We start from the raw sequence: 25,790 nt of genomic DNA, 5'->3' as shown, positions 1-25,790 counted from the left end.
CTAGGCAAAAGAAACTACCCTTTTAAGAGCTTGTGCCCCCACCTCTACTTTTTCTGAGGCATATCACCAGAAAAAGGTGTACTGTATCAACAGATATGCTAAAGCAGATAAGGAAACTGGAACTCACAAAGATGTGCTAGTTCACTCTTAACATGAAACTAGGGTCTTCATCCAATAAAGACCATTCGAAGTTGGAGTGCAGGAGTCCAGTGTCCCCACCACTCCACAGACTCGACGGGAGGGACCCTGGAATTCTTAATTAGAACCGGTTGCCATGGTGACAGTCTCTAGGCAGCGTGGGCTGAGCTCTCGGTAGGGATTGCGGGTGGGCCGCCGCTGGACCCTGTGCGCGCGCCCGCCACCAACTTTCCCTCCAGACTGAAGAAGGGTGGCGCGCTCCGCCCCCGCCTTCGGGCCGCGCACGTCCGAGCTCGGTGGCGCGCACGCCTGCGGGAGCCCTCTCCAGGCAACCTAGTGCTGATCGCCGGTGCCGGTGCGGCCGTTCCCCCTCCGTAGCGGGAGGCGAGGCTCCGAAGCAGCCCCCTCCTATTTCTGGGCTCAACCCCCCCACCCCCTTCCCGGTGGACCTCGGGGCATGAGCAAGGATGGCGGGCTGCATCCCTGAGGAGAAAACTTACCGGCGCTTCCTGGAGCTGTTCCTGGGCGAGTTCCGCGGACCGTGCGGCGGCGGCGAGCCAGAGCCCGAACCCGAATCCGAGCCCGAGCCTGAAGCGGAGCTGGTCGCGGCAGAGGCGGCCGAGGTTTCGGGGGAGGAACCGGGGGAGGACGCTGCGACAATAGCAGCGGTCGAGGAGGGGGAGCCGGACCAAGACCCCGAGCCCGAAGAAGAGGCGGTGGAGGAGGAGGCGGCGGCCGAGGGCGAGGAGGAGGAGGAGGAAGCGGCGGCTCCGGGGCACTCGGCCGTGCCGCCGCCGCCGCAGCCCCAGCTGCCGCCGCTGCCCCCGCTCCCGCGGCCGCTGTCGGAGCGCATCACCCGAGAGGAGGTGGAGGGCGAGAGCCTGGACCTGTGCTTGCAGCAGCTCTACAAATAGTTAAGTAGCGGGGCTCGGCCGCGGGTGGGCCGCCGTCTCTGGGGCCTGTGTCCCCGTCCCCGCCACCCGCGTCCCCGCAGGGCACTCGGGCGGGGTCCCTGCGCCTGCCCCGGCCCCTCTTTGCGGGCCCTCGCGGCCAGCTTCTCGGCCACTTCGCACTCCCTTCTCTGGCTCCTTCCTGCGAAGGTCTTCCCTCCGGTCTTGGGCTCCCCATTCTTCTCAGCGCCCTTCTTCTTGGGGTTTCCTCCCACCTTCGTCTGTCTGTCCTTTCCCGGGCTGCGTTCCTTGTTGGGCGGCGGGGACGCGCGACTCCTTTATGGACTGTGAGGTGCCTTCCTGTGTAACCGCAACAAAGCTAATAGCGTCCCGGTGTCCAGAGGCGCCCAGACCCCTAGATTTTCCGTCAGGTGCTCACTGTTGAAACGAAAAGCTCTATAGATGGCTTTCCTACGTGTAAGAGCCTAGCAGCATACTTTTACAGACATTTGACAGCTCATAATTGAGAGAGGTGGGAAGGAATTGGGAAGGAAGGGTAAGTAAAAACCTACCGAGCAAGCCTTTGAGTGGAAGGACGGGTCGTAATTCATTAAAGTAGAAAAGTCAGCCTGGTTTGATAAAATTGCAATTAAGTGCAGTATTTTCAGTCCATTAAGTAGATGGGGTGGGAGGTGGGGGAAAAGCAGATGGCTTAGCTACCCAGATGAAAGTCTAAAATAGAAAGGTCAAGGCTTTGCCTTTCATCCGAGTTCTGCTTTTTATGGGCTCGAAATAGAAACGGTTTACAATTGCGTTTCTTTCCAAATGGAATTGTTCTGAAATGATGCCTCTGCAAGCACCGGTGAACCGAGTCTTTTGCCATTTGGCTAATAGTTGTAATGAAAGGTGTTACTCTGACCACCCAAAAAGTTTACTACCGCAAGATTCACTGCAGCTAAGTTCAAACCCACTTCCTGGATTTCTCCAAAACCTGAAAGAGCCTGGAAAAGAAAGCTGTTTGGTCTTCATCTGACCTCGTAAACACTTGATCAAAACATTCTCCCATTAAAGCAGCAGCTTGTCAAAGGGAAAAAGCCACTGAGCAGATCTGTAGAATTGGACTGTATGGATGCCACACTTTATAAACCATGTAGTAATCGACTTTAAAATACTGTTCAATTACAAAGAGAATAACGTGTTTTGGGGAAATGCAAAAATAAAATGGCGTGTAATACCACCACCCAGGCATAAGCAGCATTAACGGTTTAGAATATTTCATCTTTTGTAAACTATCAAAGAAAAGGGCCCACAGAATGCCATTTTTATGTGCTATTCAAAGACACTTAAATATAATGGGAATATGTACCGAAATGAAGGAATTTATCTTAGACTAGTACTATTTGGACAATTTTTACTTTTACATATACACTTCCAGAGCTGAAGAAACACAGTTTAAGGGTCAGAGAATGCTCCCCTATCCTGTCATTAATGTAGTACAGTCCTGAACATTTCAAGGCTTTTAAAATTTAGATGTACAAAATGAAATGGTAAGATGTGGGTGGGTTTTTTTTTAATGTGGAAAGGAAACAAGATTAATTTTAATGTACATATAAATTAGAAAAATGATTAAATGATAAAGTGATCACAAATGAAGGACAAAAGTTTGTATTTGAGTTAAAACCAGCAAAATTAAAGTTAGAAAATATTATTGCAAAAAAAAGAAAGAAAGAAAATATTATTTCCCCTTAAGTCGGAGATTTTGTACTTAGTATAAAACCAGGCTGTGTACCGTAATTTGTTCTGGTGCTAGTAGAGATAAAATGGCTGGCTTGTTTATGTATCTTTAAGGTCCTTAGTAAGTTAAAAGTTTTAAAGTGTGTAATGACAGTTTTAGTTTTTATTTAATTCTTTTTTAAAAGCTTAAGACTTAGTCACAAGAATCAGGACCAACTTACTCTGTACTGTTAGGTCCTTTTTCTGTTCAGGCACTTCACTTTCCAGGTGAGTCTACAATGCCTCTGCCCAGATTTAGAAAAACAAGAACCAAACCGACCAAAGAAAAAACTCAGGTGCAAACGATTCCAACATCTCCCAGCGTAATCACTGACTCAAAACACCTTGACACAGTGGGAATGTTGACTTCTCAAATGTGTGAGGAAATACACAGAAGTAATTCTCCTTAAAAAGTAATGTGCCTCTTTGTGAGCATGTGGACATCGCAGGTCCCTGCGGAGGCCAGGGCTATAGAGTTCTCTGGTGCTGGAGTTACCACTCTGGGTGAACTGCTGACAGGTTGGTCCTGGGAACCCAGGTCCAGTCATATGCAAGAGCAGTAAGCACTCTTTTTTTATTTTTTATTTTTTTATTTTTTGGTTTTTCAAGACAGGGTTTCTCGGTGTTGCCGTGGCTGTCCTAAACTCACTTTGTAGACCAGGCTGGCCTCGAACTCACTGAGATCCATCTGCCTCTGCCTCCCAAGTGCTGGGATTAAAGGCATGCGCCACCACACTCGGCGCAGTAAGCACTCTTAACCACGGAGTCTTCTCTCCAGTTTCTCCTGACTACAAATACATAAAGAAGACTTAAATACATAGATATAGATAGATAGATTGGGTTTTTTCCCTCTCAACTTCTCTCATTTTTTTTCTCTTTACTTGTCTTGGGAATTGAACCTAGGGCCTTGTGTATGCTCACCAAATGCTCTACCACTGAGCTGTATCCCCAGCTGGATGAAATTTTACTTAAGAGAGTGTAGTATAGTAACACATTTTCTTTCATAATTTGGTTCTCTTGACTCTTAGAATCAGAACAGCAGATCAGATGTAGTAGTACACACCTTCAATCCCAGCACTCAGGAGGTGGGGGCAGGAAGATCTCTGGGAGTTCAAGGCCAGCCTGGTCTACAGAGCGAGTTGCAGGACAGCCAGGACTACAGAGAAACCCTGTCCCAAAATAAAATAAAACAACCCCCGCCACCCCACCCCTCCGCAAAACAGCAGCAACAGCAAAACAAGTTATGTAGTTTCTCAAATGAAGGTTTAGGCAACTTGAAAGTGTCTTAGAAGCTGGCAAAGAGCACGTGCTGCTCTTGCAGATCAAGGTTTGGTTGCCCAGTCCAGTAGCTCACAATTGTTTGTAGCTGCAGTTCCATGGGATCCACTGCTTCCTGTCCTCGGTGGGCACCATGCACAAATGTAGCGTGCGTTCATAACATGCAAGTACACATAGCTCACACACAAAAAATAAAATATAAAAATAAATAAATATATTCTTCTTTGGGGATGTTTGTTTTTGTTGTTGCTTTTTGGGGGGGGGTTGCTTTGGTTTTTTTGGGTTTTTTTTGTTTTTTTCTGACAATCACTCTGTGTAGCCTTGGCTGTTCTGGAACTCAGAGATCTACCTGCCTCTGGCCCCTGAGTGCTGGGATTAAAGGCATGCTACACCACCGCAAGGCTGAGTTTTGTTTTTGTCTTTCCTAGAGCCCCGCTGACCGCCCCGTCCCCAAGGAGGGGCACTGTGTTCTCAAGCATGTGCGAAACCCAGTGCTAAACATCAGGAAGAGAAATTTGGTTTTTTGGTGTTTTTTTTTAAAGATTTATTATGTATGTATACAGTGTTCTGCCTACATGTACACCTGCACGCCAGAAGAGGGCACCAGATCTCATTATAGATGGCTGAGAGCCACCATGTGGTTGCTGGGAATTGAACTCAGGACCTTTGGAAGAGCAGCCAGTGCTCTTAACCGCTGAGCCATCTCTCCAGCCCCGAACTTTGTTTTTTTTGAGACAAGATTTTACTACAGCCTTGTCTGTCCTGCAGCTGACTATGTAGACCAGGCTGGCTTGGAATTTATAGAGATTCCCCTGCCTCTGTCTCCTAAGTGCTGGGCTTAATGGGGTGAAAGCTAAAAAGCCTTTTAGACTAATATTTAGGGAAAAATTTAACCTTACTGCTTCAAAATTGAAAACTTGTACATGTGTATACCTCTCCTATATAAAAACAGTATGTGGGCCGGGCGGTGGTGGCGCACGCCTTTAATCCCAGCACTCGGGAGGCAGAGGCAGGAGGATCGCTGTGAGTTCGAGGCCAGCCTGGTCTACAAAGTGAGTCCAGGACAGCCAAGGCTACACAGAGAAACCCTGTCTCGAAAAACAAAAAAAAAACAAAACAAAAAAAACAAAAAAAAAAACAGTATGTAACATTTTGGGGTTTTGTCTTGTTCTGTTTTTTGTTTTTTTGGGTTTTTGGTTTGTTTGTTTTTGTTGTTGGTTTGGTTTGGTTTGGTTTGGTTTTTTGAGACAAGGTTTCTCTGTATAGCCCTGGCTGTCCTGAACTCACTTTGTAGATCAGGCTCACAGAGATCCACCTGCCTCTGCTTCCCCGAGAGCTGATGTCACCAGTGTGTACCACTGTGCCCAGCTTAACATGTAACATTTTGTGCCCAGCTTAACATGTAACATTTTTGAAAGAACAATAATTTAAAAATGTCAACTACTCCCTCCCCCAGCTATGAAAAAGTTCTCCTGCCTCTGCCTTCCAAATACTAGCATTACATGTTACTCTGTGTCTGGATCCTTTTTTTTTTTTCTTCCTTTCCTGGTAGGCATCTATTCTACCATTGAGCCATATCTCCTGACCCTTTAATTCTCAAATAAAAAGCTATAAGTGGTGTTATATTCAATTTAAATGTGAAGATATGAGGCAGATTGTGTAGGCTAGTAAGTCAGTACTGTGTGTCTTCCCCACCGCCATACAATACTGAGGATCAATTTGTTTTAATCTGTGAGAAGCAAAGACTTTGAAGTCTTATTTTAAAGCTGTGTGTTATCAGATTTTCAAAGCAGTTGTATTTTCGGGCATTCACTTCGACCGGGATGGGCTTCCCGAGGGGGAGAGAGCTATCGCAGCAGGCTGGCAAAGTTAAGTAGTTCCAGATGGTTTGTGGTAGCATTGAAGGTAGCACTTTAAAAATGGTTTGGAATAACACAATCATTGGTTTTATATACACTAATAATTCAGTTATGTTGAATCATAAGTGACTTTGGGAGAGGTCAGAAAATTGTTCAGCTTTGTTTCATTTTTATGGATATAATGGAAAAGTACAAAAGGAAAAGTATATCGCTCATCTCAAGAATTAAACTTTCTTATAGAGAATAATCAAGGTTCACTAAAAAGTAGAGAAAATTTACATAGACAAAGAAGGGTGACATAAACACAGCTTGCTGTTAATCATGGTTCTTCAGTCTTTCTCCTAGCCTTTGAGGCTGACACTTGGCTGTGAGGTTTTAAATGTCCTTCCGGTGTTCTATTGATGTTCTGCACTTGACCTTTTCAAGTCTACTTGTCTGCCATCAATACCGTTCACTCACATGATTGGCTGTTGTGGTTGTGCTAATGGCTCCCAACTCTGTCTCCGTCCTTGCTTTGACTGCTAATGGAACAGCTTCCACTTGGGTGTCTAAAAGGCTCTTCAGATTTAACGTACAGCCTCCTCTTCCATCCCTCAAACAAAAACAAAACCTGGTACTCTAGGAGTGTGTGTGTGTGTTTGTGTATTGTGTTTCCGGGGATCACATGCTAGGTTAGTGCTCTACCCCTCAGCTCTGCCTCCAGCCTGACTCCTAATACTCTCTGTAGTGAATGCATCCCTGATTTCTCTTTTGACCCCTCACATTTGATTTGTGAGTTTAGCCTTGTAAGTATCTTATAAATGTGCCTCTTCCTGTTTCCACTGTCATTGTCATCTCTTGCCCATTTTATTAACTTTTTGTGGCCAAAGTTACTACTCTAGGACTAAATGATATAGGTTTTCTTTTTAAATTTTATTTCTTTCACATGTGTGTGTGTGTTTAGCTGACATGTATTTTGGTGCACCACATGCATAACTGATAGATGGTCGTGAGCCACCGTGTGAGTGCTGGGAATTGAACTTAGGACCTTTGGAAGAACAGCCAGTGCTCATATACTTCGAGCCGTCTCTCCAGCCCCCAGCTTAGATATTTTTACCCTTAATTGAAGTTAAGTAACCGCAAGGTTAAAGGCATAGTCCTAAACTTCCAAGTCAACCCAAGACTTCTGATCCCAACTGTTAAGACATGGCTCCAAGCAAGGTTAGAAGAAAAAGATCATATTAAACCACCCTAATCTCTGAGACCACTTGGAAGTTTCGGAGGTTCTCAAAGGCGCCCTCAAATCCAATTCTTCTCTAAAAGACAAACAGGACTCACTGACCACTCTGAATATAGTTTATTGCAAGGACAAGCTACAGATGAAAACCAGCCCAAGGAAGAGATGCACTGGAGGAGAGCGGCAGGTGTCCAGCATCCTCTATGCTCGAGCTACCCTTCCATAGCGAGTGTGTGCTGATGGCCCAGATGACCCACAGCCCAAGAATCCCACCCAGGCCCTAGTTTTCAGAGTTCTCATGGGCATCTACACTTAGGAACGTTTCTGATGAAGTCAGAGATTCTGGAGACTTAAAGTTTTCCTCCCAGGACCTGAGCACAAAGTCTGGACCTTTCTTTAGGCAAAGCCGAATTGTTTTCTACATATCCTTAACCAGTTAATCCCGTTGGTATCCATATGAAAGGTAGGAGGCTTTTAATCTCACCAGCCTTGTCTCTGGAGCCATTCTCCACACCATCCACTTGACACCAGCTACAGCAGCCTGCTAAGACATCAGTGGGCATGTGTTATTCTCGCTTTAATATCTGCACTTTTGGGCTGGAGAGTTGGCTCAGGGGTTAAGAGCATTGGCTGCTCTTCCAGAGGTCCTGAGTTCAATTCCCAGCAACCGCATGGTGGCTCACAACCATCTATAATGTGATCTGATGCCTTCTTCTGGTGTACATGAAGACAGTGTACTCATATACAGAAAATAAATAAATCTTTAAAAAAATATATCTGCACTGTTATGTGGTGCCTTTTCCCCCTGTGGAGAATGCTACATGTTCCATCCTTGTCCAAGCCCAGTCCCTTGTGTATTGTTTAGGTTTCTTTAGGAAACCTGTCCTCCTCATCCCCACGTTTATAATGAACCAAGTGTCCCTTCTATGTGCCCGTCCAGAGTACCCAGTGCATACTCCTGTAAGCTCTTGTTTCATTCGTGTCTTTTGAGAAACTAATATTTATATCTCCGGTGTAACTAAAATAATTCACGAGAGCAAAGAAAAAATGGTAAAAATCTATTATATACAAAATATGAAATTAAGTCAGGCATGTTGGTGCAAACCTGTAATTCCCAGCCTTCTGAAGATGGAGGCTGGAGGATGGCCCATTTGAGGCCAGCCTGTGCCATAGAGAGTATAAGGACACATAGCAAGACCACACCTCCAAAATGCAAGAGCTGAGGATGAGGACATACATCACTTGCTGCTTAGCATGGGGAAGACCTTAGAGTCAATCCCCAATAGTGCCAAGAAAATGAAAAAAAAGAAAGAAGTGCTATTAATATTTGCTGTAATTATGGAGATTGGTAATTTGCTCTGAATGCAGTTGGTTGCATAGCAGACCTGAGGGCTGAGATTTTGATGATGGTACATCTTCTTTAATTTTCAGGATATTGTAAACTGTGCAGTTCACCTGTGTGCCTGATTAAATAGATGTAAAGATTATGTTTCCTGGTTTAAAAAACTTTAGTTCTCTGAAATAGACAAATAACTTAATTTTTTTCCCCTTGCAACAACTGGTGTAGGCAGGCTTTTGGCTACTTTCTTGGTGTAGCCTTTTCTTTCCTCCCTACACCACCTCTATCCCTTCTAACCCCCCAACACTAGGTAGGAGAGAAAGAAGGATGGGGGGCGGGAAAAGGGGCATAGGTCTCTTTAGACTACTTCCTGCTGATTAGGGGCATTGAGTTCCTTGGGACAAGCCCAACCTTTGTCATCAGGATATCTCCAACCAACAACCATCAATCCAGCAAAAGCAGCAGCGGGAGCAGCCGCTGCCAGAGTGCCTCCAGGCTCTAGCCTTATATGCCCTCTGAAGAGTGCCCAGAATTCCAAGCGTAAACATCTTCAGCTGGGCAAAATCACTCTCCTGCCAGAGCAGAGGCAAAATCATAGTCAGCTGCAGTGGACAATCTGAAGTAGTCCCGTATCCCACACCTGGGAATAAAACAATAACTTATTCTCAACAGAAGTGGATTTTTTTTAAACCGAAATTCTCAGGCTGGCGTGGTGGCGCACGCCTTTAAACCTAGCACTCAGGAGGCAGAGGCAGGCGGATCGCTGTGAGTTCGAGGCCAGCCTGGTCTACAAAGTGAGTTCAGGACAGCCAAGGCTACACAGAGAGGCCTTGTCTTGAAAAACTAAAAACCAAAACCCAAAACAAAAAGTTATGAGCTGGCATGAACAGCCAGGGCTACATACTGTGGCTCTGTTTCCTAAAGGGTCGGGGGTGGGGGGGGGTGGGGGGGGAGGGAGGGGGAGAGAGAAACAAAGGAAGAGGGGAGAGGGAGGAGGCTTTGGGAGGGGTGTGGCGTGGCGGGAACAGGGATGCAGCTGAGTGGTAGAGTACTTGTGTAGCATGTGGAAGGTGATTGGTTTGATCCCTAGCACTGCAAACAAACAAAACAGAGCCAGGCATGGCGGCCCATGCTTGTAGCCCCCAACACTTAGGGGGCTGAGGCAGAAGGATGGTGAGTTTCTCCACCCTAGCCTACTTCCCACCAGGGTAATACCAGGCAGAGTAAGACCTTATGCCTTGGTTATTTTTCTCATCACTGATAAAATGCGTGACAAAAGCAGAAGAAAGGAAGGGAGGGCTTATTTTGGCTCACAGTTCGAGGATATAGTCTGCAGTCAAAGGTTAGTCATGGGGCAGGAGAATGAGGCGGCTTGACACATTGTATCCAAGGTCTGGAAGCGGAGGAAAATGAAGGCTGGTGCCTCGCTTGCTTTCTCAGGTTTATTCTGGGGTTCTGGCCTATGAGATAGTGCCGTCCATATTTATACCAACCTAGAAACTCTCTCACAGGCAGACTGACCCGTCATGCCCTATACCAAAATCTGCTGCCTCATCCTGTAGTGTGTGTGTGTGTGTATTGTGTGTGTGTATGCGTGTGCACACGCACGTGTGCCTCTGTGTGTGACTTATTGCTGAGACGAAATACTCCACAGAAGCAACCTTGGGGAAAGGGATGTGGGGAGGCATGGTGGATGGTGGCAGGGGCTTTACGTGTGACGTGTTCTATCTGGACTGATGAGGAAATGGAACTGTTGAGCCAGAACTGGGGCCACTTATAACCATCTAAGTCCTGTCCCTACTTCCCTACCAGCAAGGCCCCATTCCAGAAGGTTCCACGGTCTACCCCAAACAGCTCTACAGCTGGGGACCAAGTGTTCAAATGCACACATTTGTGGTGTGCATTTTACAGCCAAGCCATCGTTTTCTGCCCCTGCTCCCATAGGCTCCCTTGTGGCCATCTATCAAGTAATGCTAAACGTACGCAGTCCAATGTCATGCATCCCATAGACTACCAGGCCTAACAGTGTGGAAAGTCCAAAGGCCCTTCTAAGATGCAGGCAATATATAGTGCTGTCTGTCTACCTGTCTGTCTGTCTCTCTCTTTATGTATGTATATATTCCATATACACATATATATGCATATACACATATATCCACATATATGTATATGTTCATTATATTATGTATGTATATGTGCATGTTCCAATTTCCCTCATCTGTAGCTCACACATCTGCCCTCACCTCTCACCATGTTCTAGATTTTTAGTGGGTGTGGAGTAGGTAACCTGAGTTCTATGAACATGGTAGGTGTTCCCAACTTTTAGTTAACTTCGAGGATATTGTGATGATCATCGTCCTTTGGATAAGTCTCTCATTTTCTTAAGACTTATTTCTGGATTTGGGATTGCTATAGTACAAGATAATTACAGCTGGGTGTGTTGGTGCACACCTTTAATCCTGTACTTGGGAGGCAGATGCATGTGGATTCTGCGAGTTTGAGGCCAGCCTAGTATACATAGTAAGTTCCAAGACGGCTAGGGCTATGTAGAGACTGTGTCTCAATGAAAACAAAACAAAACAACCCTCCCCAAAACCACAAAAAACAACAAAAGAAGGTATTTATTTTAAGACTTTTGATACCTAGTTCTAAAATGTCTTTTAACATGATTTTACCATTTTACCCTTGAAACAGGTATTTTTGTCATATACTTCCTAACAATGTTTGGATCATCAACATTGTTGCACATACAGTGTTGATACCATAGGATTATATTGCCTAGTGATATTATAGCATTTTAGAGTAAGGACACTAGATGATGCTCCCACAGCGATGAAATGAAACAAAATCCATCATTTAGTTTCAATATATAACTACAATTTCAATTATTTTAAAGAGATAAAACACTTCATACGGAGCCAAGCGTGGTGGCTCATGCTTGTAATCTCAGCACACAGAAGCTGAGGCAAGTTCAATGTCAGCTTAGAATACAGGGTGTTTATGTTTTTACTGCACATGACTTGATCAATATGTGGTGAAGTTTTGGGTTTTGGTAACTAGCTTTTCTAAGATCTTTAAAAAAAAAAGATGTACTCAGTAGATGTAGATGTATTTGTTTTTTTCTTAGTTTTTAAGACAAGGTTTCTCTGTGTATCTTTGATTGTCCTGGATTCATTTTGTAGACCAGGCTGGCCTTGAACTCACAGCAATTTGTCTTTCTCTGCCTCCCGAGTGCTGGGATTAAAGGCGTGCGCCACCATGCCCAGCTCCCAACACTTTTGAAATGTCTCCCTGTGCACATGTTCATAACTCTCTTAGCTGTATATCTAGAAATAGAATAGTTAGATTGACACTTTTTTTACATTTTGTATCTGATATCACCAAATTGCTTTGTCCAATAACACTGTACGAATGGTCTGATTTCCTTGTATTTTTGTTACTATTTAAAATGTTGTTTACCCCTCTCTAATGGTAAGGGGCTCTTATCATAACCATGTGACCCACAGGTCCCAAATAAACCCTCCATTCTATAAATAAATAAAAGTAAACAAATACACTTCATCTTTTTTTCCCCCCATTTTGATTTTTTTGAGACAGGGTTTCTCTGTGTAGCCTTGACTGTCCTGGACTCACTTTGTAGACCAGGCTGGCCTCGAACTCACAGCGATCTGCCAGCCTCTGCCTCCCAAGTGCTGGGATTAAAGGCGTGCGCCACCACACCCAGCTATAAATTTAATCTTATGTCTATGTTGCCTATGAATATCTGTGTACTATGTACTATTGCATGTGCCTAGCAGCTGGGAGGCCAGAGAGGGCACTAGTGTGACAGTTTAATGCTGCTGTGTGGGCGCTGGGCCATTGCGCTGTCTCTCCAGCCCCTCTTGATGCTATTTTGTTCACTGTAACACCTTGTATTTGTACACGGCTATAGACCATTATTGTCATTAATATTTGTAGAAGACACAAATACATTGGCTGGTTATAATCTTGATTTAGGACACTCTAGAAGAGGCGCCAGTACCTAAAATGCTAGACCAGCCCGCTAGTCCGCGCTACGTGCTTTTGTTGTTGTTGTTGTTGTTGTTTTGTTTTGTTTTCCCCGTGGAGTTGATGCTGGAACTCAAGACTGTGCATTTGTTAGGCAGGTGCTGTATCATTGAGCTAAACCCCCAACCCCTCTATCCAATAGGAGTATGTAATATGAGCCGAATATGTTGTTTTAAATTTTCTATTAACTACACATCAGAAAGTGAAAAGTGCTGGTGTGGCAGCTCTAATCCTGGCACTGAGTAGGCCAAGGCTAGAGGATTGCTGCAAGTTTGAGGCCAGTCTGAGCTATACGATGAGTCCAGCCAGGATTTTGTAGGGAAATTCTACCTTAAATAAAAGAGAAAAAAACAGGAAAAGAAAAAGGTAAGTTTAGACTTAATAGCTTATTTATCCAGAAGTACCCAAAAATATTTATATTTCAGTCTACAACCTACATGAAATGTTATATAAAATTCTTATTTCATGTTGTTAAAGTTCTCTGTATATTTTACAATGATTACACAGTTCTCTTTATACTCAAACACTTAATAGCCACAGGGTGGGCGGTGGCTGCCCTAGTAAACTGTACAGGGTTAGATTTAATTTTTTTTTTTTTTAAGGTTCAGATGGAGGCTTCACTCAGTGATAGAGTTTTATCCTCCATGTGTGGGACCCCTGAGTTCAATCCCCAGCATTGGAAAAAGCAACACAACATAAGAAGCACATCACCCTAGAGTAATGCCTCATTTATATTCTTAGGCTTCACTGTTTAGAGCATCTTTAGGGAGCCATTTCAGAAACTCTCTGTACCCCCATAGAGAGGCAAAATGGAGCATTTTAATTATTTTGCTTAGAGATCTTTTAATTTCACTTCTAAATGAAACAAAATGATCTGCCTCCCTCTGCACCAGCCTGGCCCAAGCTGCCATCCAGCTACGAAGTACCAAATAATTTTCCATATTTCAGAGTTGTTGCTTCTCTGTCTGCTTAAAACGGGTCCCAGTATCTTCAGCTTGTAGCTAGGGCTGACCTGCTTGATGAGCCTACAGGGCCCTACCTGACGCTGCTCCTGGCTGCCTCCTCTAGTCTCACCTCAGTTAAACTGTGCTCTTGATCCGAGACTGTTCACTAATTGTAGTGATCTTGATGGAATTTGCAGAACCTGGGATGTTCTTTTTTGCTTCTGTACTTTTGTTTTCTTTGCCCAATCAGCTTTTTCTCTTATCTTTTACAGCTCAACTGTTAGATGTTATTCTAAATATCTCTTCCTCACAGAATTATATATTCCCGCCTAGCTTAAAAATATTACATTTACTTGTTTGTTTGTTGTATGTGTATATATGTGTGGCATGTGTTTGGAGGTCACATGGAGGTCAGAGGATAATTTGTGGAGGCAAATGCCCTTATTGTTTGAGCTATCGCCAGTCTTTTTTTTTTTTTTTCTTTTTTTTTTTTTTTTGAGACACGATTTCTCTGTGTAGCCCTGGCTGTCCTGGGCTTGCTTTGTAGACTAGTCTGGCCTCGAACCCACAGCAATCTACATGCCTCTGCCTCCAGAGTGCTGGAAGTAAAGTCATGTGCCACAACACCTGGCTTCCTTTTTTTTTTCTTTTGTTAAGAATACTATGTGCTGGGCTGGAGAGATGGCTCAGTGGTTAAGAGCACTGCCTGCTCTTCCAAAGTACCTGGGTTCAATTCCCAGCACCCACATGGCAGCTCACAACTGTCTGTAACTCCAAGATCTGACACCCCTACAGCAATGCACATAAATTAAAATTAAGTAAAATATTTAAAAAAAAAAAAAGAATACTATGTGCTGAGTGGTGTTGGCCTTTAATCCCAGCACTTAGGAGTCAGAGGCAGATGAATCTCTGAGTTCGAGACCAGCCTGATCTATAAAGTGAGTTTCAGGATGGCCAGGGCTACAAAGAGAAACCCTGTCTCAAAAAAAAAAAAAAACCAGGAAAATAATTATGTAACATGCTGGCCTTGAACTTGTTATGTAGCTGGGGATAACATTTAACTTGTTCCTCCTGCCTCTGCCTCCTGAGTGTTGGGATAACAGGCGTGCACCTCACCCCTGCTTTAATGGTGTACTAGGGATGGAACCTCAGGGTTCTGTTCCTGTTAGGAATGCACTTTACAGACTGAGCTATATCTCCACCCAACCCATGGGCGCTGGTGTCCGTGGCTGGCCTGGAATTTGATCTGTATTAGAATGACTTTGAGCCAGGGCTTTGGGCACAGTGGACAAGTACCCTGTGGAGCCACATCCTGAGAGGTGGGGAGAGGGAGAGGGAGGGAGGGAGAGAAAGAGAGAGAGAGAGAGAGAGAGAGAGAGAGAGAGAGAGAGATTGAGAGAGAGAGAGAGAAAGAGAGATTGAGAGAGAGAGATTGAGAGAGAGAGAGAGAGAGAGAAAGAGAGATTGAGAGAGAGAGAGAGAGAGAAAGAAAGAGAGATTGAGAGAGAGAGATTGAGAGAGAGAGAGAGAGAGAGAGAGAGAGAAAGAGAGATTGAGAGAGAGAGAGAGAGAGAGAGAGAGAGAGAGAGAGAACCCAAGCCAGGTGTGCCGGCAAATGCTTGTAAGCCCAGAGTTTGTAGGGCTGAGACAAGGAGGACTGAAGTTCAAGGTTGTCACTGGCTACATTAGCAAGACCTCTGCCTGGGGAGTGGGTGAGCCTGCTTTGCCCAGGGCATCCTCTAATTTGGATTGGTAAATAAAAGCATCTTTGTGGGAAATGAAGTTAAAATTGTAAATCTGGTGACAGTCAGCATTGTCTGCATCCAAAACGATTGCAGCCGGCTAACAATCGCGTGCTGTTCTGATACAACATTATTGAGAGTTGCTTTAGGGCCTGTTTTGTGTTTGTTTCCTTGCTTAACCTCTGCAGAAACTCTGTGGATTTTATTAGTAAGTAATTTTGCAGATGAGAAAGCTAAGGTGTGTGTTGAAAAAAAAATTTTACTATCAGTATGTTAGTGTACTGTTCTAGAAAGTCTGACATAAGGGATGGGGGTTAATGGCGACCATTTTATCATGCTTGTGTTGCATTGCAAATCTATTTCCTACCAAGAAAAATCTCAGTGAAGATGCAGAGGTAGTAATTCTTTGAGTTTTTATCACTGCCATTTGCTTAATTTAGATTTTGTTTTGGTTTGGTTTTTGAGACAGGGTTTCTCTGTGTAGCCTTGGCTGTCCTGGACTCGCTTTGTAGACCAGGCTGGTCTCGAACTCACAGAGATCCACCTGCCTCTGCCTCCCCAGTGCTGGGATCAAAGGCCTACACCACCATGTCTGGCCTCAGATTATTATTTTTTCATTTGTGTGTGTGTGTGCGCGCGCGCGCACACGCACACACGAATGTGCCTAAGTGCTTGTGTGTGTGTGTGCCTGCATGTGTGGGTTCCGGTGCCTCTGGAGGTCAGAGGGCAAGCGTAAGTGTAAGTCTTCACCTTCACATAGTTTCCCACCATGTACACCAGGTTAGTTGGCCTGCCAGCGTCTTGTCTCTCCACTTCTGGCTTTTACGTGGGTTTTTAGAGATTTAAATTTGAGCCCTAAAGCTTGTGCAGCAAGCACTTTTACCCACTGAACCATCTCCATAGCTTTAATTTAGGCTTTTATCCTCTCTTATTACTTTAGTAGCCTCCCAGCTAATTTCCCTGTCATTGGCTTCTCTCTCTCTCTCTCTCTCTCTCTCTCTCTCTCTCTCTCTCTCTCTCTCTCTGGGACAGGGTTTCTCCATGTAGACCAGGCTATCCTGGAACACAGAGAGCCACATGCCTCTGCCTCCCTAGTGTTGGGATTAAACGCTTGCACCTTATGCCTGGCTGCCATTGGCTTTTCTTCCTCCTACTCTAACTTGGCTAACACTGTTTAACTACCTGAGATACTCACAAATACGTATTTCCCTGCCATTTTGCCATTGTAGGTGCTGTTTATTCTGCACAGAAGAGGCATTTTCTGGTAACTATAATTAGCATCCCTTTTGATGGAGAGGAAGTGAGGGTTTCATTTTATCTTTCATCTAAAAATTATCCTGTTCAGAGACTACCTATAAAGAACATTTTAAAGATTTTTTTTTTACCAAATACTTTTCTAAACTCTTGCTTTTAATAAAAGAAAAAGGTGGGGCTGGAGAGATGGCTCAGCAGTTATGAGCGCTGACTGCTCCTCCAAGGGACTTGGGTTTGAGTCTCAGCACCCACAGCCGTCTGAAACTCCAGTTCTCGGAGATTCGACATCCTCGCATGGGCAAAACACCAAGACACACAACATAAAAATAAATAAATCATTAAAAAAAGAGAGAAAACCCACCCACCCTCATTTGCAGGCTTGCTCCACCTTCATCCCCTCACTTTACAAAAGAAAAGAAAAAGTTATCAGTGTTGCTATTGCAAGTACAATTTGAAATCCAGCAATTATTTAAGCAATGAATTAAAAAACAGTTTGCATCTTGGTGTATAGTATATAGGAATGGTAATTTTTTTGAAAAAGGTAATTGTTCATTTACTAAGATGCCTGGAGATATTTTTTTCCTATTAAGTAGTTGACTAATGCTGCAATCTATTTAAAATTTCAATTTCAATTACTATTGAAGTGGCAAGAGGCATCCTTTTTTTTCTCTATACTTTTAACTCCTAATGTAATAGTCATTTACTCAATACAAGTCTGTTTTGAAAAGCATTAAAATACTTAATTATTTTGTGTGTGTGTGTGTGTGTGTGTGTGTGTGTGCATACGTGCGTGGACAGACACACACACACACACACACACACACACACACACACACACACACACACACACACGCTCAGAGGGCAGAGGGCAATATCATGCTCTCCTCAGTTGCTCCCACCTTATCTTGTGAGACAGGGTCTCTCACTGCGCGTGAAGCTTACTCCTTCAGCTGGCTGGGTAGGCAGGAGCTACAGGGATCTGCCTATCCCTGTCTCCCCAGCACTGACATTACAGGAATGCAGGCCATGCCTGTGGGTATTGGTGATCCAAATTTAGGTCCTTTGCTTGAACAGCATACAGTTTGCCAACTGTCAACTCTCAGTTCCTATTTATTTATTTGGTGCTGATGTTTGAACCTGAGACTTTATAGATGCCAACCATGTTCTCTACCACTGAGGTACAACACTAGCCCCCCTTTTAATTTTTTTTTTAATTTTTATTTTGAGACAGTCTCACTATGTAGCTTTGGTTGGTCTGGAGCTCACCCTGTTGATCAGAGTGCCCTAGAACTCATAGAAATCCACCTGCCTCTACTTCCCTAGTCCTGGGATTAAAGGAGTGCACCACCACACTCAGATACTTTCAATTTGTAAAAATTATTTTATTTCAAATGTATGAGAGTTTTGGCTGTGTGTATATTTGTACTATGTACATGTCTGGTGCCAGTGGAGGCCATAAGAGGATGATGGAGACCCTGTCGGATCCCCTGGCACTGGAGTTAGCGACGGCTGTGACCAGCATGTGGGTGCTGGGAATTGAACTCCAGTCCTTTGCAAGAGTAAGGAGTGTTCTAAAGTGCTGAGGCATCTCTCCAGCCTCTACTTGTTAATTATTTTTTTAAAAGGATGAGAAACGTTTTTGTTGAGTTTGCAAACTATATTAATATCACAAATGTAGTATATAATATTTTAGAAGCCAATAAAATACATACTGGTCATTAATAAACAGTAGATAATAAATTAACCTGAAGAATTAATAATATGTAATTCTAAAAGTGTCATGGATTATAACCCTCACCATTGTATCCACCTGCTGTAACAGTTTCAGAATCAGTACTGTAAAATCATTATTCTTTCAAATAATGCATTTAAAAATGGCTTCAAGTAAAGCTTGTCACTAAAGGCCAGAATTCCACTGACTATAAAATAAAATAAAATAAAATAAAATAAAATAAAATAGAGGACAAATGATATTAACATGTACTTAGGACCTAAGTTCAATTCCTAGCTTTTATCAAAAACTTGGCAAAAAGACAATAACTTAGGTCCTTTTAAAAATATTTTAAGCCAGGCATGGTGGTGCACGCCTTTAATTCCAGCACTCGGGAGGCAGAGGCAGGCGGATCACTGTGAGTTCGAGGCCAGCCTGGTCTACGAAGCAAGTCTAGGACAGCCAAGGCTACACAGAGAAACCCTGTCTCGAAAAACCAAAAAAAGGCAAAAGAAAAACAAACAAACAAACAAAAAAACCAAAACCAAATACATATACTAATGATCAAGGGGCTAGGGTACAGAGAAGTGGCAAGTAAATTGGACAGTACGTGTGAAGCCCTGAGTTTGATCCCAGTATAAAAGGAAGAGGAGGAGGAGGACAAGAATAAAGTATTGAAAATAAAAAGCACCTTAAAGTTATACTCTTACTCAAATAAGCTAATTAAACGCCACAGTGGAAAAGTCCATTAAATACGACATTAAGTAATTAGTACATTTTATATTCCTACATAGGTCAGAATCATCAAACCATGAAACTGAATTTCTTCTCATTTCCCTAAAGACTATAAAAGATTTTAATTAATTGAGCTTTCCATTCTGAGAATTTCCTTGGTTTAAAAAGGCTTTTTTATTTTATTATGGCTTTTTAAAGTGGTTGTCAAATAAATGTAGCTTTCTCTGTTGCCTGATAGCTTTTGTGGTTGATAGAGACCATGGAAATTTATTATATTATTCAGTTCTTTCAGCATAGATGACCAGCTATGTTCAAGCAAAATACCAAATCATTTGACATTTTAGGATATGCACAATTAACAGTAAATTCTAAGAAAATATAATTAAACCTATTTTCTAAATGGTATACATAGCCGGGCGGTGGTGCACGCCCGCCTTTAATCCCAGCACTCAGGAGGCAGAGGCAGGCGGATCACTGTGAATTCAAGGCCAGCCTGGTCTACAACGTGAGTCCAGGACAGCCAAGGCTACACAGAGAAACCCTGTCTCAAAAACCAAAAAACCAAAATGGTATACATGAAGTTTATTGTTTCAAGTGATAAAATAATTTTTACTATAATGAGAATAATATTTATCTGTAATGTAAGTATCCACCATATGCCAAACAATGTGCTAACTGCTGCTTCATAGGAATAAATAAGTGAGCCAGGCATGGTAGTGCACCCCTGTAATCTCAGCACTCAGAAGGCAGAGGCAGGAGGATCTCTGTGAGTTCAAGGCTTTCCTGGTGTACAAAACTAGTCCAGGACAGCAAAGGCTACACAGAGAAACACTGTCTCGGAAAAGCCGAAATAACCAAAAACCAAAACCAAAACCAACCAAACAAACAAACAAAAAAGAAAGAAGAGAGAGAGAAAGAAGCACGTTTCTTTTCTCAAGTACACAGTTTAAAACAGACCAGTGAGCCGGTGATGTACTACAGGGTCAGTAGCTGTCCCATGTGCAATGGTGTGCTCAGCACCACAGTGCTGTCCCATGTGCAATGGCGTGCTCAGCACCACAGTGCTGTCCCATGTGCAGTGGCGTGCTCAGCACCACAGTGCTGTCCCGTGTGCAGTGGCGTGCTCAGCACCACAGTGCTGTCCCGTGTGCAGTGGCGTGCTCAGCACCACAGTGCTGTCCCGTGTGCAGTGGCGTGCTCAGCACCACAGTGCTGTCCCGTGTGCAGTGGCGTGCTCAGCACCACAGTGCTGTCCCATGTGCAGTGGCGGGCTCAGCACCACAGTGCTGTCCCATGTGCAGTGGCGTGCTCAGCACCACAGTGCTGTCCCATGTGCAGTGGCGTGCTCAGCACCACAGTGCTGTCCCATGTGCAGTGGCGGGCTCAGCACCACAGTGCTGTCCCATGTGCAGTGGCGTGCTCAGCACCACAGTGCTGTCCCATGTGCAGTGGCGTGCTTAGCACCACAGTGCTGTCCCATGTGCAGTGGCGGGCTCAGCACCACAGTGCTGTCCCATGTGCAGTGGCGGGCTCAGCACCACAGTGCTGTCCCGTGTGCAGTGGCGTGCTCAGCACCACAGTGCTGTCCCGTGTGCAGTGGTGTGCTCAGCACCACAGTGCTGTCCCATGTGCAATGGCCCACAGTGCTGTCACTCTGCTGGGTAAATAAGAGTCATTTATAGATAGTAGGTGCTCTCTCCAAGGTCACATAAGATAAACAGTAGAATCAAAACTGGAAGTCTGATGCGCCTGACTCCAAAGCTTGTTATCTTGTTGCCTGAGATCTGGCTCTTGTTTCTGCCTTCATTTTGTTTTCTTTGGCTTTTAGAACAATGGCTTGTAACTTCATTCATATTCTCTCTCTCTCTCTCTCTCTCTCTCTCTCTCTCTCTCTCTCTCCCTCCCTCCCCTCCCTCCCTATACCCCATTTCTTTTTTATTCTACCTTTCCCAAACTGTAAAAGATTTATAACTGAAGGCTCTCTAAGATGTACCCATCTTTACTATGCTTGGCTCCTACTTACCCACAAAGATGTAAAGGATTAAGTGTTTCTCTGTATCCATCCTACCGTATAACCCTTCCTTCCTTCCTTCCTTCCTTTTTGGTTTTTTGGCTGTCCTAGACCAGACTGGCCTTGAACTCACAGAGATCTGCCTATCTCTGCCTCCCTGAATGCTGGGATTACAGGCGTGTGCCACCGCACTCGGCATGATAAATGTACAAAAATATAAAAATCCTTGCCATGAATAGAGAAATGGAAGCACACTAAGATACTGGTTAGATATAAAAGACTGCACATGATGATGACTCAGATTATAAATCTGCATACATTATTTATTAGTCTTTCTTCTCCTTTACAATCTAGAGATTTGACCCTCAACACTCATTTCAAATGGGATCTTTCACTAGAAGCATGTCCCAGAGGTGAGCCAGAAGTGCCACCCTTCCCATGACCTACACCAGCACCTTTTTTTTTTTTTTTTTTTTTTTTTTTTGGTTTTGGGTTTTTGAGACAGGGTTTCTCTGTGTACCCTTGGCTGTCCTCGAGCTCATTTTACAGATCAGGCTGGCCTTGAACTCACAGAGATCTACCATGCCCAGCTTCATAACTCCTCCTCCTCTTCCTTCTTCTTCTTTTTGTTGTTTGTTTGTTTGTCTGTGTAGTCCTGGCTGTCCTAAACTCACTTTTGTAGACCAGACTGGCCTTGAACTCAAGTGCTGGGATTGCAGGTGTGCAGCCCTGCACCTGGCTTTCACAGCCATTCTTAATTCCAGCTCCAGGAGATCTGATCTGATCCCCTCCTTTGGGTTTGTTGTGTGTACCAGGCATGTGTATGGTACATGGGGAACAGCATTTCTCCGTGGTTTCTGTTTCAGCTCCTGCCTCCAGGTTCTGTGCTCCTGCCCTGAGTTCCCTTGGTGGCGGGTTCTAACGTGTAACATGTAATAAGCCCTTTCCTCTCCACGGTGCTTTTGGTCATGGCTTTATCATAGCAACAGAGAAGCAAAATTATTACAGGCATATAGACAGTTAGAATAGGCATACAAATGAAATATTTACTGACAATAAATCATAAAGAAATTTATCTTCACACAATTTTTTGGTACTCATATAATTTTACCATTTATTAAAGATGAATGCAAATAAGCACACTAATGAGATGGATTGCTTATTTATTTTTCATGAATAATTAAATCCTGGCTGAATATTTGATACTGAAGGACATAGAGCATCTTCAGCACTTTTTACAGTTAATTGATAATTTGATTTTACAGTCATCCATGTTGAGGAGGCCACTTTGCATTAATATACAGACAAAATGGCAGAAGTGTATTTAGGGTTGTTTCTGAAATGGTTGACAATTCTCTCCTAATTGCAAGCCAAAATTCATTCAGCAAATTTTATTAAACCCAAGTGAACAATGCAAACAGCCATTTTAAAAATCAAACATCCATATACAATCCTACCCAAAGATATGCTAATTAGATACTCTCATTCTGAGTAATGACTGCAGAAAAACAAAATATGTAGTGTGATTTATTTTGTGTGCCTGGCCCTTTAAAGGATCCCCAGTTGACCCTATGCCCTTCAGTATCTGGTTGGCACTTGGACTTCTGGGAGAAGGAGAAGGTATAAAAAAAAGGCGGCAGAGGCTGAGAGAGACTGAGTAGGACTGGAGTAGGGTCAGAGCAGAGTCAGGTCGTAGGGTCAGAGAAGACAGTTGGTGCAGGAGGAAGGAAGGGTGAGTCGGGCCAGAGAGGAGAAGAGGCTGAACACAGTGAAAACAGACAGTTGAAAGTGAGTTGTGCTAGCAGAGTGAGAAGACACTGGTGACAGTTGAGCTAGGAGAAGCTGAGCTGAGCCATAGAAGTTATTCTTAGGAGACGGTTAGGAGAAGAGCCCATAAAGTGGAGAAGAGAGAGAAAAGAAACACAAAGCTATAAAAGTGTCATTGCTTTCTATAATTAAATGGTTTTAATTAGATTTATTTTTTAGTTTTTTTTTTTTAGTTTTTTGAGACAGGGTTTCTCTGTGTAGCCCTGGCTGTCCTTGACTCGTTTTGTAGACCAGGCTGGTCTTGAACTCACAGCCATCTGCCAGCCTCTGCCTTCTGAGTGCTGTGCTTAAAGGCATGTGTCCCCATGCCAGCGATTTGTTCATTTTTAAAAAGTTGGGCGTGGTGGCGCACGCCTTTAATCCCAGCACTCGGGAGGCAGAGGCAGGCGGATGGTTGTAAGTTCAAGGCCAGCCTGGTCTACAAAGCAAACCCAGGACAGCCAAAGCTACACAGAGAGACCCTGTCTCAGAAAAAAAAAAGTTTATGTGTGAATGTTTTGCCTGCATGTAAGCATGTGCATCACATTCCTGCTTGGTGCCTATGGAGGTCAGAGAGGGCATCAGATCCCCTGAAACTGGAGCTATGGTTGGTTGGCCTAGGTCCTCTATACAAACAAGTGCACTTAACTGGTTAAATTGAGCTCTCTCTCCATTATGTTCATATAAAATGTTGTATGTGCAGCAAAAACACTGCGGTTTATGGCCTACAGCGGTCTGGACTCTGTAAGACCCTAAGCTGGTGTTCCACGGTGCCGTCAGTGCTGTGTGGCCGAGGCATGCGCAGTGTGCGCAAAGCATGCATGCTGTCTGTTTAGAACCAAGCCCGCAGCGAAGCTGCATGATGCAGCACAGACCGAATGCTGCCAGAAAACCCTGGGTGCATAATGCATTTAATTTTGATTGATTCTTGGTCATTATGTACTCAGAATCCTTTTATTGTTACCGTTTGCTTTATGACGCCCACACTTAGTTAGGTAACCCCACTAGGGGTTACATCCCACAGCCTCAGAAACTTTGCTGTGATCATGGTGAACAGTAAAGCCCAAGCCACTGTTCTAAGGAGAGCATAAGGATCCAACTAATGTTCCATTTGCATGGTGCTATAGCTATTCAGAAATGTTATCAGCAAACTAACATTTAATATCTGCCATGGTAGAAAATACAAGGAAAAAAAAAAGATATGTACTCTGCCTGAAAGAGTCTTGCTATATAATTCTAGCTGCCCTAGGATTCACTTTATATCCTAAACTGGCCTTAAACCCAAAGCAGTCTTCCTGGCCCTGTCTCCCGAGTGCCAGGATACACCTGCGCGTCACTATGTCTGGCTCACAAGGAAGTCTTTCCCTCTTTCTTTTTTCCATATGTGGGTATGCATGTAAGTATGTGTGGGGGTGGATGTGGGTGCATGAGGAGGAGATGTTTCAATGTGTGTTTCTCTAAACGTAACTAGAGATCAGTGCTTAATATTTTGGAACTGTTTTTGAAACCAAAATTACTTGTGAATAATCTTGACTACCGATGATGAATGTCTGTGAGTGAGCGCATTTAATGTAAAACACGCTGGCTTTCTAATTAAAGACGTTAAGAGGATGCACTAACCATGGCCCTCATACCTCCTAATGTTGCTGTCTGCAGAGATTTTAGGCATAAACCCCCATGGTAGCATTTGTGAATATACTATTACGTAGTTTAAATAATGTGCTTAAATTTTTTCAATGTTGTTTTATTTATATGTGTGTTTGTATCAGTGCGCATACACGCTGTGTGTGTGTGTGTGTGTGTGGCGGCCTGTGGAGGTATGGAGAGAAGTTGTGCGTGTCTTTTCTCTCCAGCATATGCATTTCAGGGATTGAACTCAGTCATTAGGCTTGGTGGCTTGTGCCATTACCCACTGGGCCATCTTGCTGGCCCCTGAAATGGGCCTGGTGGGTAGGAAAAGTCAAGTGTGCTTGGTGGAGGTCAGAGAAAATGCCTATGGTATAGTATGCAAGGTGCTCTATGACTGAAAGAATACTCTAGAGCCCAGGAGGATTCAGTCTTCATTCCAGAGTGTCACAGGGCATGCGCTCAGTGAAGCCAGGAACTGCTTGCTCACTATCCAATCTAGGACCTGAAAGTTTATAGGAAGTACATGATCGCATTTTTATTGTTACAAAGTTTACATAACAACTCAGTATTTATCTTAAATAACATTTTCCCCATCTAAGTAGGGCTCATACACATTTCAGGATTTTTATTTATTTATTTTTGTTTTTTTGAGACAGGGTTTCTCTGTGTAGCCTTGGCTGTCCTGGACTCGCTTTGTAGACCAGGCTGGCCTCGCTTTGTAGACCAGGCTGGCCTCGAACTCACAGAGATCCGCCTGCCTCTGCCTCCCGAGTGCTAGGATTAAAGGTGTGCGCCACAACCGCCACCATGCCTGGCCCCGTGTTCTTTCTTTTACCGCCGCCTTCTCTCACAGTTTTGTGGCTCAAGGGATCCAAGTCACAGTTAAGCGCTCTTCTTAGTTACATTCCCACATGTTTTGTGGGGGAGGTGTGCATGCAACGAGCCGCCTGTGGAGGTCAGAGCATAGCTTGTGGGCGTCCTTCTCTCCTACCCTGGGGTTTCCAGTTTAGCGCTCAGGCCTTGGCAGCAAGGCCCTTTACTGCCGGAGCCTTCTCACCTGCTGCGACATCAGCTCACCTGCGGGACCTTCTCTTTCCTGATGGTGTAGTTAAAACGCGAGGGCTTTGTTTTGTCGGGTGAGGTGGAGCTCCGTTTCCGGCTGTTCTGAATCCTGGAATGCCATCTTCCGGTGTCTGCCTCGCGCACAAGTGCTCGGCCTCAGGCCGGCGTCCTCACGCCTGACATTGGACTTGATTTAATCCAATTTATATGGTTTTTCCTCCTGTCACTTGTGCTTTTGATGTTGCTTGAGCTCAAATCCATAGTTTTTTTCAGTTTCTGAGAGTTTTTGTAGCTTTAGTGCCTGAGTCTCGGTCAGTGATCAATTTTGCGGTATTTGTGTGTATGCTGGGAGTAGG

The 25,790-nt window shown here is 44.1% G+C and overlaps 1 protein-coding gene across 1 annotated transcript in view; it reads left to right on the top strand.

The window, feature by feature from the left end:
• The first annotated feature begins 462 nt into the window (after nt 1–462).
• PPM1E (protein phosphatase, Mg2+/Mn2+ dependent 1E) overlaps nt 463–25,790 on the top strand; it is a 136,819-nt gene continuing 111,491 nt past the window's right edge. Inside the window, exon 1 of the mRNA XM_084803276.1 lies at nt 463–1,051. Coding sequence (XP_084659402.1) covers nt 606–1,051 — 446 coding nt within the window. The 5' untranslated portion in view covers nt 463–605. The remainder of the gene's footprint in view (nt 1,052–25,790) is intronic.

Source organism: Acomys minous (assembly GCF_964271855.1).
Source record: "Acomys minous genome assembly, chromosome: 12".
NCBI lineage: Eukaryota > Metazoa > Chordata > Mammalia > Rodentia > Muridae > Acomys > Acomys minous.
This window is presented reverse-complemented; position numbering and strand designations above follow the sequence as displayed.